The sequence below is a fragment of the Rousettus aegyptiacus genome, unplaced genomic scaffold (genome assembly GCF_014176215.1).
Source record: "Rousettus aegyptiacus isolate mRouAeg1 unplaced genomic scaffold, mRouAeg1.p scaffold_m13_p_6, whole genome shotgun sequence".
In the NCBI taxonomy this organism is placed as follows: Eukaryota; Metazoa; Chordata; class Mammalia; order Chiroptera; family Pteropodidae; genus Rousettus; species Rousettus aegyptiacus.
The window spans coordinates 36,505,970-36,520,346 of record NW_023416309.1 but is presented as its reverse complement, the minus strand read 5'-3'; the positions used below and the strand labels follow the sequence as shown (position 1 = coordinate 36,520,346).

Sequence of the window (14,377 nt, the reverse complement as noted above, 5' to 3'; positions counted from 1 at the left end):
GCTGGTAGGACTCACTTCATTTGCCTAAGACCACACAGCTTCCTGAAGGGCAGCTAAGGCTTTAAACACAGGTCTCTCTGAATGATGTCCCGTGACATACAGGCACCAATAGATTCAGTTTAGGCATCACCGAAGAGTCCTAGGAACTGGAAGCCCCATGAGGCAGAGACCACGTTGCTCTTGTTTGGGACAGTCTCTCAGAGCCTAGATCCTATGCTCCCAATTCATTTTTCTGGTATTATCCTACTAAACAAATGGTGTCTCCATCCCCCATTAGTCAAGCCCCCAACCCAGGAGTTTGCTTTATCTGCTCTTTCCCTCACCTCTTCCCCTCTCCCCTGTCCCACATTTTTTTTCATCATCAACTTTCACTGCCTCTGCCTCCACAGTAAGTCACAAACCCATTCCCACTGCTCTCATTCCCACTGCCCCATCCAGGGCAGCCACCACCATCTCTCACTTGGCCTCTGCTAACCAGTCTCCCGGTCAACACTCTTATCCCCTGTAATCCAGGTTCCAAAGAGAAGTGAAGTGAACTTGGTCAACAATCAATTCGGTTAGCCTCCCCCTCCCACTTAAAACCCTTTAAAGACTTCCCACTGCTTACAATAGAAATCTTACTGTGCCCTGCCTTGCTCACATTATAGGTCCCTAACTTACTCTGTCCTTACCGCCTTCTGGGGTCTCTCCCTAGATTTCCCTGCTCCAGGTACAAGGGCACCCACCATGCCTGCTTCAGCCCCCAGGCTTTGAGTTTGCTGTTCCCTCTGCCTGCAACTCTCTTCTCATCTTTTGCTCACAGCTTAAATGTCATATCTCTGGACAGCTAGAGCGACTGACTCCAGGTCGCCGTGCTCACTCTTCCCTTCCCCCATTTGCTCCTCCACAGTGGGGTTTCACCTGCTCTGATTGTTGTCTGCCTGCTCTTTCTGGTACATTCCCCATGAGTTGGGGCTTCAGTTGTCTTCATCACCAGGGTTGAGAGCGGTGCCCAGAGTAATACTCAGCAGATAGAAGGTGTCAAGAAGCCTTGTTGAATAAGTGAAGGGATGTACTAATTTAAATGATTGAATTCATTGGTCTAATTCTGTTGTTTTGTTGGCATATGACTCCAACTTCTTCACTGTTTTAAAGAAGCAAACTCTTAACAGAAATCTCATAAGGTGTAAAAGGCAGTCCATATCTCCTAGCTTCTTCCAGCCTCCTCTGACCTCCTCCAGCTCTAGGAGAGTCCACGCACATAGCGTGAGAACAGAAAAGGGGCAAGGCCACACTCGGCACCAGGCAGCTCATCCACCAGCGAGTGTGTTCACTGTGGCAGCTACAGCCCTGCCTCAAACGCAGATCAGATTCCAACAGCCATCTCCCAGGCGTCCTCTAAGTGATGCTGGTAACGTGTGACTCTGTCATTGCTGGGACCGTAGTCAACACTGAGACTTGGCAGCTGAGGATGGAGCAGCCAACCTCAGCCTGTTTAACCCATTGTTTCTAAAGAGCTTCCAGCTGCAGGAGCCTCTGCACTCTTGGGCCAGCTGTGGTTTCTTTGCTGAGTTGCAGGAGCAACCAAAAAAGGGGCCTGAAAAGTAAGGAGGACAGGAAATACAGGCAAAGAGGGTGGATGACCCGGGCCATACACGGTGGCCATGGAGCAGGAGACCATCTTCCCCGAGGGATGGGCCGAGGACTTGGCTACTCCCCTGACCATAAATGGCTTGGCCAGGGCTCTCTTGGAGCCACCTCTTGCCCTGTCGCCCTTGCTCTCCCAGCTGGATGTTTCTACAAATGTGAGAGACAAGCCAATATCTCCAGCGAGAAAGGAGCTTTGCCAGTGGCAGTGTTTGGAGAAGGCTCTTTGGAGGCTGTCGGAATGGTAAGTGAGAGCAGAGCTAGCATCTCTTCTCAGCCTAACCTTCGTCCTCTCTATAAAAACAACTCCCAAGCTTTTAAAGCTCACATCTCCAAATTCTAATATAACTGTATCCTTGGTGCAGTGAATTCAAGGGACTTGATTTTAAATCATGTACCTATATGAAAAATACTAATAATTAAAAAAATTCTTGTTAAATATTTGCTTATCTAATCTTTTATTTTAATAGTAAGGTTTGGTTTCTAACACCCTCACACAGTAGATGCTTCAGCTACATTCATTTCCCACTTGACGAAGTTGGTCCGGTCACTGCCTTTATTCTTACTGTTCATTCTTCCCTCTGCTACCTGTTTAGCAACATAGATATTCATAAGTTGCATCAGAAACTTTGCACCTTTTTTTGAATTGACTTGTGATAGAAATTTGGTTGCGATTCAATCGAAGGAAGTTTGCTAAGTTAGAAGGGAAAACAGAAGAGACTTCTGTGATTCCTTGATGAAAGAGGTTATTTAAAGGAGTGGATTTCAGGCTTTGGAGTTAGGAAGATCTACGATCTAACCAGCTTCCACCACTTAGCAGCTGGTGACCTTCAGGAGCCTGTCTGGGCCGGTCCCCTTGCCCAGGGTGTAGGGAGAGAGCACTCCCCTCATGGGGAGGTTATGAGTGCAGCGTCTGACACACAGCACACCCTCATGAGCAGCGGGTAATTGTCCCATCTCTCCCTCCTTTCCCTCACAAAGAGCCAACTCATAACAAGTGACACTCAGCCACTGAGATCCTAAAGTGCCATCGGAACCATTGTTTCGATATTACTATGCTTAGACTAACAATGCTATATTTTAGCAACGTGTATTGTACCAAATTCCAGTACTTTGAATATTGTCGATCCACGCATGTGGTTCCATCCAGCAAGAATTTCCAAGAGGCTTCCCTGAGCATTGTTCTGTGCTGGTCAGGTCTTGAAGAATATGACATTGTGCGAACCCTCACGCAGCGAGAGTGTTTTACAGTTTGGACAGAGCTGCTACAGATGTTGTTTTCTTTGGGCTCATCCAGTGAGATGGGCAGGGCAAGTTAATCAATCCGGATTTTGAGGATGGAAAACCTGAACCTGGGAGAATAGATTCGTTGGCAGGAAATAGAGATCGGAGAGCTTGTGCCATGTTTGCAAGGCCACGCAGCTACTCAGTGGCTGAGTCTGGATTCGAATCCAGATGAGATGACTCCAAACCCAGGGTTGCCTCACCCCACACAGCTGCTTCTCTAAAGAACACAGCGACAGATTCTTCTCCACCTAAATTTATGTGATGTTTTACTCTCCATGAGAGCATTGTAATGTGTTTCTAAAAATATAAATGTATTTCTCAAGTTGGCCAAAATCGTCGTCATCCAAATATTGATAAACAGCACGTGCAATGGCTTGCTTGTTGCTGTCCGTCCCTTGTGCTGTTCCTCCAAAGGCAGCTTTGTCTTGGGCCTGCTGACATCAGTACCCAGTACTTGCTGATGAGATAAAGCTCTGGGCAGCTGTATTCAATGCTGTGCCCAGCAAGTGTGGGCTTGGTTGGTGTTAGCATGAAGGGCAGTGCTTGGGTCCCTTGAGCAGGAAGAACCTGACCTATGGTGGCCCACTTGCTCTAATGTTGTCCTAGAAAGTGTCTGTCTTGGTCTTGATAAAAAACAACAGCAGAAAGACTGGCATCGATGAACCCTAATTGCAATGACAGAAGGTGGGGCTGGGGAGCGGGAAGGAGCCAGTAGAGGCCCTGGGTAGGGACTGACCCTGATATGCGGGCACTGGGGCAGGCTAACAATTTGGTGCCCCATTGAGCCCACACTCTTTAAATATTGACTCCATATTTGGGGGAGTGGTGAGGCTGGGTGCTGAGCGAGGAGAGGACGGAGAAGGGCTAGCTTCTCCTCTGTGGTCCTGACCAGCTCAGCTCCAGCTCAGAACCTCTGCCTTGGACTCAGCAAAAACATAGGCCTTGTCTTTCTCAGATTCTCCCTCCTGGGAAGGGGGTTTAAGAAACAGATGTTCTTGTTGGAGCATGCCCCTTGGGGAATCTTTCTGTCCCAAGCAGGAAGTACCAAGTACATCTAAATTCACACAGTTTCCTCCCTGATAGTTCCTGATTGGGGCAGGGTTGGGGGGAACGAAAAACAAAAAACATTTGTTAGCACTTTGCTGAATTTCTTTTAATGTTTCTGCTACCCTTGTGGATCGGGATCCAGCAGGCAATAGGACTGCTGGCTAGCCCTTAGTCTGGGCCTTGTCCAGGGCCTGGGAGAGGAGAGGGGGCAAGATTGACTCAATGCTGAGGGGGGAACCAATGACCTGAGGCTCCTCTGTTCCTCTACCCTCTTTGGGGGCCAAGTTTGTAAGCGGACACTGGGGCTGACTGAGCCTGTGAGATGAGTAAGTTCTCTTGGAATCTGTCAGGATCAGTGACATTAATGGAAGGATCAGTAGCCTAGCTGACTATTCTCAGAAGCGTTCATGTTTTCTTCTCTTTCGTAGAGTTTTTCACTGAATTTCACACTGCCGGCCAACACGGTAAGTACAGCAGTCCTCACTCACCAGGTAAGTCAGAAGACATCAATGCAGACCTTATCCTGAGCCTCCCAAACGCCGTCATGTTAACCTTATGTAGAGTGATAAGGTACACAGTTCTTCGAAGGCACTTATGAAGAGTCGGGAGACACTGAGAGAAATGTTTTCAATTATTAAAACTACAAATATACACGTTGAAAAGGAAAACAATAAAAAAGAAAAAAAAAAAGACCCACCCAAATTCCCATCAGCAGAAAACATCACTCTTTTCAGTCCTGAGTAGATTTTGACAGTGGTTGTCTTTGCACCATTGTGTCTGACTCTACATATAATTTTACATGTAGCGTTTTCCATCAGCTGTTATAACCATAACTGAAGATGGCCAAATGATATTTCTTCAAGTGAATTATTTTCCTAATTGCTTAATCACAGTTAGGAATAATTTTGTGATAAACACAGGTATAGACAAATCTTTATCTACCCTTAAGATGATTTCCTCAGTACACAGTCTAGAAAGGGAATTTTTTGGGTCAACAAGAATGAACGTTTTTGGGCTCTTGATTATGATATTTGGCTGCAAGTCAAATAAAGATTTCAGTTGATGGTGGCATACAGTTTCAATCCAGAACTGATCTTCCATCATTAGTTCTCATGCTGTGGAAAGAGGAAGCAGCCAGGGCTGTTTTTTGACCAGTAGTGCTACTATAATTGAGCTGGGCATTGTCCTGGCCCAGTTTTTGTGGGGTTGGCTGTGCCAAATGTGTCTGATAATTTATATGGTTATTTAAAGAGAATAAGCCGAGTCTATCTGGTAAGAGGAAACATAGCCAGGGCTCATATTTACTGAAACATGGGGGCATGGTTCTGGAGAGCCGCAGGGAAGTAGAACCTTATGACTCACTGCCAGCCTTCTGATGCCCACTGCTAGCTGCTGTGGGCATCTGTCCCCCTGAATCCTTTGGCCCTCACTCCACCCACCTGGTGGGGCCCTTCCTTCTGAACCTCCCTGGTTTACTCTGCTTCCTGCTTTAGGTCTGCCTGTTGTCTGCAGACAAATTCCCCTATCTTTAACTGTTAAAATCTTTTAATACGGTCACTGCTGGAACCTTCCCCCTGGCTGCTCAAACTTAGCAAGCCCCTGGGTTGTGCCTTATCCTGCCTTGTACCCTATGAAGGGAACTCATAAGTAAGAAGCCATTGCTTGGGGCAGCAGAGGTGAGTGGGGTGACAGAAAGGTTCTTATGATGCTAGTTGTCACCTTTTGCCATACCTCCTTTGTTAGCAGCCCATTCCTCTGGAACTGTTCCTTCCTCCCTTTGAACCTGTGTAGGTTAATCAACCATCCTGGTCTGCCTGGGCCTGTCTGGTTTTAGCACTAAACGTGCTACAACCTAGGCAAACTCTGGAAAACGAGGACAGTCGGTCACCCTACCTAGCAGTTAGGTTTCCACTACATAAACCTTCCCTTTTGGAGCAGCCGAATGCCAGTGCACTGGGAGGTGAGCACGAGAAATGTCTATTAGCTCATCAGAGCCTCTGCAGGGAGTTGGAAACAGGACCAGATAAGCAAGTCAGTCCCTGCCGGGCCATATGGAACTGTCATGTACAAAACTTGGGTTAAGCTGCTGCATTTGGTCATGGAAAACAGTGTGGCACAATGGATAAGACCTTGGACTCTAGAGCCAGACTACTTGGCATCTGCCACTCAGGGCTGTGTGACTTCACACGAGTTACTTCACTGCTCTGTGCCTCTTCTCATCTGTAAAATGGGATTATAAATCCTGCTTCATCAGCTATTGTGAAGAATAAATGAGCCAATACAGGAAAATTACTTCAATAGCCTGGCACATAGTAAGTACTCCATAATCATTAGCTGGTACAATTGGCAGGTGTTCATGAGGGCAGGAAAATTCATCTCGAGAGAGGAAGAAGAAAGCAAATATACAGAGCAGAGCACAACTGAAAGGCCGCGAGATGGAGAGATCCCAGAAGGGATGGCTTTGGTCCTGGCAAGTTCCTAGTCCCTCGCTCCGGTCCCTGGAGAAACCAGATTCCCACCACTCTGAGGCTCCATGAAGCATCCTGAATCCTTAGAGTTAATTCTTTTTTGGGGGATCAGATCCAGCCCCCATAAATTTGTGTAACCTGAGGATAGAACATCTTACCTGAAAAGATATTCAACTCTTACCACAACCCAGAGAAACTGAACGCTTTAGGCCAATGCAGCATTAAGGTAATAAATATAGTAGGGTTGGGGATTAGGTTGTGTTTAGATAAAACTGTAACCATTTAAGTACCAACTGTTAATGCTTCCTTTATAGCATTTCTCCTTTGGTGGGAGCTCTCTGGGAAAGAGACAGGCTTGGGACACTCAAGTTCAAGTTAGATTTACAGTTATCTGAGGAACCTTGGACAAAAGCCCATAAATTCTCTGAGATCTAGTTCCTTTTTTTTTTTTCTTTTTGTAAAATAATTGTCAAAAGCTTAAGTCTCAGGGATTCAAATGTACTCACTGAGGTTGATGATAATATTAAATTAATAATAGGTCTGCACGGAGCTTTGCCAAATTTAAAGGGATGACAAAAGCTTATACTCTGGTGCTCATAGCAGCTCTGGGGATAGGTTCTAACAACCTTATTTTATGGATGAAGAAATGAGGCCCCTTAACCCATGAGTGGGGACATCGCTGTTCCACTTCAGGCAGTGAGCCCAGGACCTACACTCAACCCCACACTGCACCACTTACCATAGTTTACATGGGCTAGTTGAAAATGTATCATAAATCACCAGTCTGAGATTTACTGATCGAGATAAGATTGTCACTTGAAATAGCTCAGAAATGGTGTGATCCGGTGACCCTTCTTAAGTGGAGATGTGAGACAGAAACATGCAGTGTATCCTTTCAGTGCGGAATCACCCCAGGAACATGCATGGTTCACAACTGCAGATCCCCCCAAAGCCATTTGCTTCATTGCATGTTTGAAAACAATACAGAGTAATTAAAGAGCTTCGCTTCTGCTTGTCTTTATATTTTTTCCCTCTAGCAATTGGGACAGGTAGGCCCAAAGAGTATTGGGAAGCATGTGGGTACTAGGGACAGGAGAAAGCAATTCGAGTTGTAAAAAGGTGTTTTGGCAAGTCCATGGTGGGGGGGGGGAACAAAGACCTCGACTGAATTTCTGAATTCTCTCTCCTCATAACCAAATTTCATTCCTTACTGAGGAAGCGTTCAAGTGAGGTTCCATTTGGCAACTGTTGTCATTTATTATTTTTAATAGAATATTTAGCAAAGGGGGTGAACTTTAGGCATAGAGCTTCACCTTTGATGGGCCGTCTTATATAATATGCATTATGTAGATTTTTTTTTTTTTCCTTAAGATGTATGTTCTTTTTCCACACAGACTTCCTCTCCAGTAGTTACAGGTGGGAAAGAAGCAGTAAGTATGCTACTTAAATTTTGGAGCCTTGGTTTGCTCATTTATAAAAGGAGACTAATAATGCTCTACCCATCTCATGCATTTGTTGTTTTGAGGATTAGATACAGTTTGATGTGTGAACTGTCACCAAACACAGAATCTGGCTCAACTATAATTCTTATGACCACCTCAGCTCAAAAGTGGGAAGAGTATACAAAATCACGGATGGTTTTCACAAAAGTGTTGAGCAAAAGAAGCTATACATAAAAGAATATGGCAGGTCCTAGAAAAAGTTCGTTTAGTTGAATGTTGTTTTATTTTGACATTGATGAGATGCTATAAGAACTCTTGTTTATGTTAATTAGTCCGTGGTAAAATTGGTTTCATTATACATTATTTCTCCGAAGTTCCAAGAACCTATTGACACCATTAAGAGAGGACTGTCTTAACATACTCGTTGTGTGCATCTAGATGGTGTTGAAAAACAGACAAAACTAATACACGAGAACAGATCTCTGGATCGTGGTTATACGTGGGGCGACTGGAAGGGAGCAGGAGGGGTCTTCTTGGGTGCTGCCAATGTTCTGTTTCCTCACCTGGGTTCTGGTTACATGGATGGATTCGTCATGTGAAAAGTCATCAAGCTGTATATTTATGATCTACATACTTTATGTATGTTATGTAAGAGAATTATACACTTATAGGTAATTTGCAGATTATCTTGAATATTCCAGATGATCTGCAAATCTGAAAAATTATGTGGCTACAAGCATGGCTGTTTCTACTCAGATAAAAGTAATAATGGGAATTTGAAAATTAATTAATGTATTTAGTGTAAATAAATTTTTAAAAATTCACATCAAAATAGTGTGGGATGTAATAAAACGTTTTACTTTTTGCTGAACTGATAGGTAAATATGGTATCCAGTTGTTGTTTAGAATTGTATCTCAGCTTTTCTGAGGATGATGAGACATTTGTATTTCTATTCTTAGGAATGGACCGTTCATATCCTTTGCCCATTTTTCTACTAGATTATCACCTTTTTCCAATTGACTTAAACTATATAAATTAAGTACAATGAAAATGGGTCATTTCTCATGTACACTGCAAACATTTTTCACAGTACTTCGTTACCCTTTTGATTTTGTATATAGGGTCTCTGAGGTTTTCGTTTTGTTTTATTTTTAATGGATCAAACTTTTCCTTGTTTCTCGTGGAAGCTGACTGTGCTTTTCTCTCGGTGCCAGGACTGCGGGCCCTCTCTTGGATTAGCTGCAGGTATCCCGTGCCTCGTGGCCACAGCACTGCTGGTGGCTTTACTATGGACTCTGATTCACCGAAGAAGAGGCAGCACTGAGTCCACTGAGGTGATTAGCAGCTTCTTTGGGTCTGGACGTGCTGGCAGGAATATGTCAGTGAACTGGATTTTGGGCAAAGAGTGTCAGGATTTGTGCCTGTTTTCTGAGGATAAAATGGTGGAGATCCCTATGCCTCGATTTCTATCTCAGATTCATGACATTATGCTCCAGGCGGAGCTGATTCGTCATGTACAGCCTCAGCTCACTTGGAATCCATGATAACAAGGATGACGTTTGGGGTGGCAAAAAGTAGCAGTTAGGAGGGACGTTGCCACAGCAGCAAACGCATGTCTATGCAGTGGGCGTGTTTTCTAAAGTCAAAAAACAAAAGTGCACAAGCCTCATAAAGAGGATGGAAATAATCTTAGGAAATATAGGAGCCGAAAGGTGCTAAGGTGTGAATGGCAGGAATTCGGACAGAGTATGTGGCTTTGTTTGTCTTTGCTCTTTTCCCACAGCTGAACACACATCAGTCACAAGGGACTCTACCAACATCCACACCTTTCCAAATGCCAGATTGTTCTGGGGACCAGGCTCAGAATTCAGCCAGGCCAATATCCAGCGAGGTTCTATGGTTGTGATACAACCGTGTTGTGTGGACTCTGGGTTCTAATTCCATCCTCTATTTATGAACATTCTTGGTGTTCTCACACTGGTGAACACTCATGGGGAGAGAGAAACCAAGGCTCTAACCCTGGCTCTGACACTCTACGATTTCTGTGATCCTGGACCAGTGACTTAACTTGTTCTGTGCCTTGATTAGTTCAACTTAATAGGAGTCATAAAACCTGCTCTCTGTATTTTAAGAGGTAAAGGATGAAATGAGATCATGGATGTAAAAATGTGTTGATAAGCATAAACTTTGAACACATTAAGAAGTATTGTGGTTGCTGATGGTGTTATTTTAAAATCATCTAGGAAGATACCAGTCACCAAAACCAATTAAATCATTATTACCAGATAATAGAGATGTGGCACTGGTCTTTAAAAACACACAATATTCTATTATGAATAATTTAAAACAAATATTAAAGTAGAGAGAATAGCATAATGAACCTAATTATCAACTCATGGCTAATTGTATTTCATCTTTACTCCCACTCACTTCTCCACACTGTCAATCCTGGATTATTTTTGAAGTAATTCACAATAGTATTTCTTGTTTATGTTTTGGGAGGGGTAACTTATTTTTGCTTGCTTATTTTGGTTTGTTTTTAAAGTTCTCTGGTGATTGTAATATGCACCCAGGTTTAAGAACCAGTGGTTTTAATCATGGTCATGGGCAAATGCTATGAACCTTCATGTCTTCTATCTATCTATCTAGTATTAATTAATTAATTAATTAATTAATTTTTATCAATTTAGGAAAGCGAGAGGCCATGTGAAATTACAGAAATTGATGACAACCCCAAGATAGCTGAGGTAAGAACTCTTGATTAGACTCACTACATATCCTCATACAGTAAACAAACATTGTAAAACAAGAGTTTTAAAGCCTTTTTCATGTACAGAAGTATAGTGAGAGCATATGTGGAAAAGAGATGGCCAAGTAAAACTCAGGCATGAAAGAGGTTCTCAGTACTTTTATTGGCTGGACAGGAATTTAAAGTTGATTTAATATTAGAAAATCAATTTAATGTAATTTATTTCACTGACAAATGAAAAGAGAAAAATCATGCGACCATCTCAATAACAAAAGAGAGTTAAAAAAGATTAAACGGTCTTTTGTTATGTGAACTCTGAGCAAACTAAAAACATAATAGGAACTTCCTTACATTGAAAAGAGTTAAAAAAAAAAAAAAAGATTACAGCAAACATAATACCTAAAGGTAAAATGTTAATAAGTTCTCTTTACTATCAGGAACAAAATGAAGGTGCTCACTATTACCACTTCTATTCAACATTGTAGTTTAGGCCCTAGTCAATGCAGTAAGATAAGAAAAAGACGTAGAAAGAATAAGACTGAAAAAGAAGAAACAAAACTTTCATTTCCAGATGATATGATTATCACAGATAAGTTATTAGAATTAACAAGAGATTCTAACAAGTTTACTAGACACAAAATCAGTTTATAAAAGTGATTTGTATTTTTAAAAATCGCTAACAGCTAGAAGAAGTAATTTTTAAAAATATAATTTTGTAGTAGCAATAAAAACATATAGAATGCTGAGGAATAAATCTAACAAAGACATATAATCCATTTATGAATAAAAATTAAATTTTAGTAAAAGATAATATATGAGAACTAGATAATGAGTCACATGCCATGTTCCTGGACAGGAAGACTCAATAGCATAAAGATACCAAACCACCACAAAATGATCTACATAATAAATGTAATTCCAGTATAAACCCCAACAGATTCTTTTTTTCATGGAATTTAATAAGGTGCTTCCAAAATCTATATAGGAGAAGGCAAGAAAGAGATTTAAAAAGTAATAATGAACAGATGGTCTAGAAAACACATAGCAAGATGGTAGATTTAAACCTAACCATATAAATGATCCCATCAAATAGAAATGGTACACATACCTCAGTTAAAATGAAAAGATATTCAGATTGGATGTAAAAGCAAGATCCAACTATATATTGCCTACTGAAAGTCCCTTTAAAAATAAAGACACTAACAGATTAAAAGTGAAAGAATAGAAAAACAGATAGCATGCTATCATTAAGCAAAAGAATGTTGAATGACCTGAAAACCCACCCAAGGCAGCAAGCTCAGGCAATCGTAGACCTCTCCAGGGTCTATAGGGTCACTGGTCACTGTCCTTTCTCACCACTGTCTTGAAAACTATTATTTTAGATGTCGTGTCTGAGTTTTGGTTGTTTTAGATGGGAGGGTGAATCTGGTTGCTGTTACTCCAACTTGGCCAGAAGCAGAAGTCTTTGCTGTACTTTTTTAAAAACTTGTTTGTTTCCTCAAGAATCCTAGGAGGGCACCCACTCATGAGAAGAATATGATGCCAGCAGAAGATGTTCACATATACGTGAAGACTGTAGAAGGAAGTGAGGGGCCCATGCGTGATACTTACCGTCCCACTGTAGAAACGGAGAGAAGGAGGGGACTGTGGTGGCTTGTGCCCAGACTGAGCCTGGAATGATGCGGCTCAGTCAAGGAACAGCTCTGGAGCTGGAACAGAGCTGGAAAACCAGAGGTTTGTGCTTGGAGTGGGGGGAGAGGCAAAGCTGCTTCTTGACCAATCCAAATTTCATTGACAGATCTGGAAAACTACTGGGTTGATTTGTCTCTTTAAGGGACAGATCTGATAAGGTTCATTCCAACTCTCGCATCTTGTGGTTTAATAAGCAGTGAAGGCCAAGCGAAGTCACTGTGCATCCAGAAAATGTCCCTGACCACAGCGAGAATTTGCTTCGCTCTGTGATTTTGGGAAAGGGGCTTTATTTCTGAGTGTCTTGCCTTTTCATCTTTTTTCACATCCCATTTCTCAGAAAGCCACCAGACCCGGCTTCCATGGAAGGGTTGGCCACGGTCAGCATGGTGCAAGTTGGGATATAAATGAAACTTAAGGGGGCGTAAGAAGGGAAGCAGTTCCTTATTTGTCATCTCAGGGTGGAAAACATGCAGAGCCACATGGGTGCTGACCGCAGGCTGGCACGCGGCTGGGTCATTCGTCACTCTCACTTGTGTCTGTGATCAGACAGGATTTAAGGAAGGCAGTTCTGCAATGGTGTGTGTGTAAGTGTGTGTGTTAAGGGTGAAGAGTGTGGAGGGAAGGCAGAGGCTTATTTCAAGTGATTATTAGAAATGAGGGCTATATCCATTTTGTGGGGGCGGGGAGAAAGGCCCAAGTCCTTGGACTATCCTGGGGGAAAATTCATTGTCTGAAAGAGAGATCCAAAGGACTCTGGACACATGAACACTGGACCAAAGGGATGGGCCAGGTGGCAGTGTGCCTGCCATCTGAGGGAAGCCTGTGGGCGGTGTCAGCCTGCTCAGGCCAGGCCTTCATCATCGCTTCTGCAAGGAGGCTTCCAGGGGTCCTAGTTCCCCCTCACAGGGCCGTTATTTATGAGGAGGTCTGGTCTCCTGATGGGACAACTTGGTCCAGGGCATTTCAGAGGCCATCCACCAGCTCCATGCACCACCGTGATATGCAGTGGGCCTCTGAGGAACACCCCCTCCTTCTCTTTAAATAACCAAGAACAGGTTCTATCAACCCAGTCACTGCCGTACGCTCACCTCTGCTTTCCGAAGTCCTATTTTTGTGCTAAGTCCCCTGGGTCCAGTGACCTTGACAAAGCAGATTTGGCCATTTTTAAGCAAATGTCCCTGGTGATCCAGGGACTTGTACTTCTCTTACATGTTGGGAAACATCTTGAATTTGCTGAGAACATGACTGCGACCTTGGCCTCGATGCTCATAGGTGCCAGCCCTGGGTAGATTGTTGACAACTGGGAGCTTTAGCTCTGTACCTACAAAACGTAGATAACAGTTTTCAACTTCCTATCCCCAGGGAGGTTGTGAGGCAGGATTGAAATATTCATGTGAATAAGACTTGGAGTCTATAAAGTGAGGTGTGATTTGTATTTGAACCATTTATTTTAATTCTACTTATAATCTATCACTTAGAATATTTATTTCAAATTGTTTCTACTAAATTAGCAAGATTCAGTATTTCTGTCATTTTTGTTGCTACAATACACAAGAACTTATTTTGGAATAAAGTGAAAAGTAAAACTGTCCTTCTTATGAACCTACAACACATCTGTGGTTTTTCTTTGCCTATATTAAAGTACATGACATTGGTCCTGGGGTTGGAATCAAGGTTATCCCCGGGATATCCCTGGTGCTGGCACTGTCTCTGCTGGTCTTACAATGGAGCTATTCAGCAGCCAGTAGTGTTCGTGAGGTAAACCCTGAGACTAGGAGTCAGAAGCTACAGTTCCCCAACCCAGGGCTGGAGCTAGCTTAGAGATGACCTTGGGCCCAGTTGCACAATGTGTTTTGGTCTCATTTCTTCATGTATCACCTGATGTTTGGACTGGCTTATTTCCAAGGTTATCTAACCGATTCAAACATACTACTTTTATTTTTCCAAATCCTGCAAAGTCCCGCCTTGCGCCTCTCTGCTCTCCACTCCCGTCAGCACAACTTTCTGGATCCTCTGAGGTCTTCCTTAGCTCTTGGCTTTGCAGGTGGAGAGAGAGACTTATTTC

General features: G+C 43.1%; 1 protein-coding gene across 2 annotated transcripts; it reads left to right on the top strand.

The window, feature by feature from the left end:
• The first annotated feature begins 1,341 nt into the window (after window positions 1-1,341).
• On the top strand, window positions 1,342-13,913 carry OPALIN (oligodendrocytic myelin paranodal and inner loop protein). Of its 2 annotated transcripts, none has more exons than XM_036223457.1 (6): window positions 1,342-1,870; window positions 4,389-4,424; window positions 7,823-7,858; window positions 9,086-9,205; window positions 10,562-10,618; window positions 12,124-13,913. In XM_036223457.1, exons 1-6 carry the CDS (start codon window positions 1,619-1,621, stop codon window positions 12,298-12,300), a joined length of 678 nt encoding a protein of 225 aa, XP_036079350.1. In that variant the 5' UTR covers window positions 1,342-1,618; the 3' UTR covers window positions 12,301-13,913. The 2 variants fall into 2 exon arrangements, with proteins under 2 accessions (XP_036079350.1, XP_036079349.1); XM_036223456.1 differs by having other exon boundaries at window positions 4,389-4,451.
• The last annotated feature ends 464 nt before the right edge of the window (window positions 13,914-14,377 follow it).

Coding starts and splice junctions, on each gene's coding strand:
- OPALIN (XM_036223456.1), top strand. CDS start 1,619: ATGACCCGGGCCATACACGGTGGCCATGGAGCAGGAGACCATCTTCCC. Junction 7,859..9,085: donor TTACAGGTGGGAAAGAAGCA/GTAAGTATGCTA, acceptor TCTCGGTGCCAG/GACTGCGGGCCCTCTCTTGG. Junction 10,619..12,123: donor ACAACCCCAAGATAGCTGAG/GTAAGAACTCTT, acceptor TGTTTCCTCAAG/AATCCTAGGAGGGCACCCAC.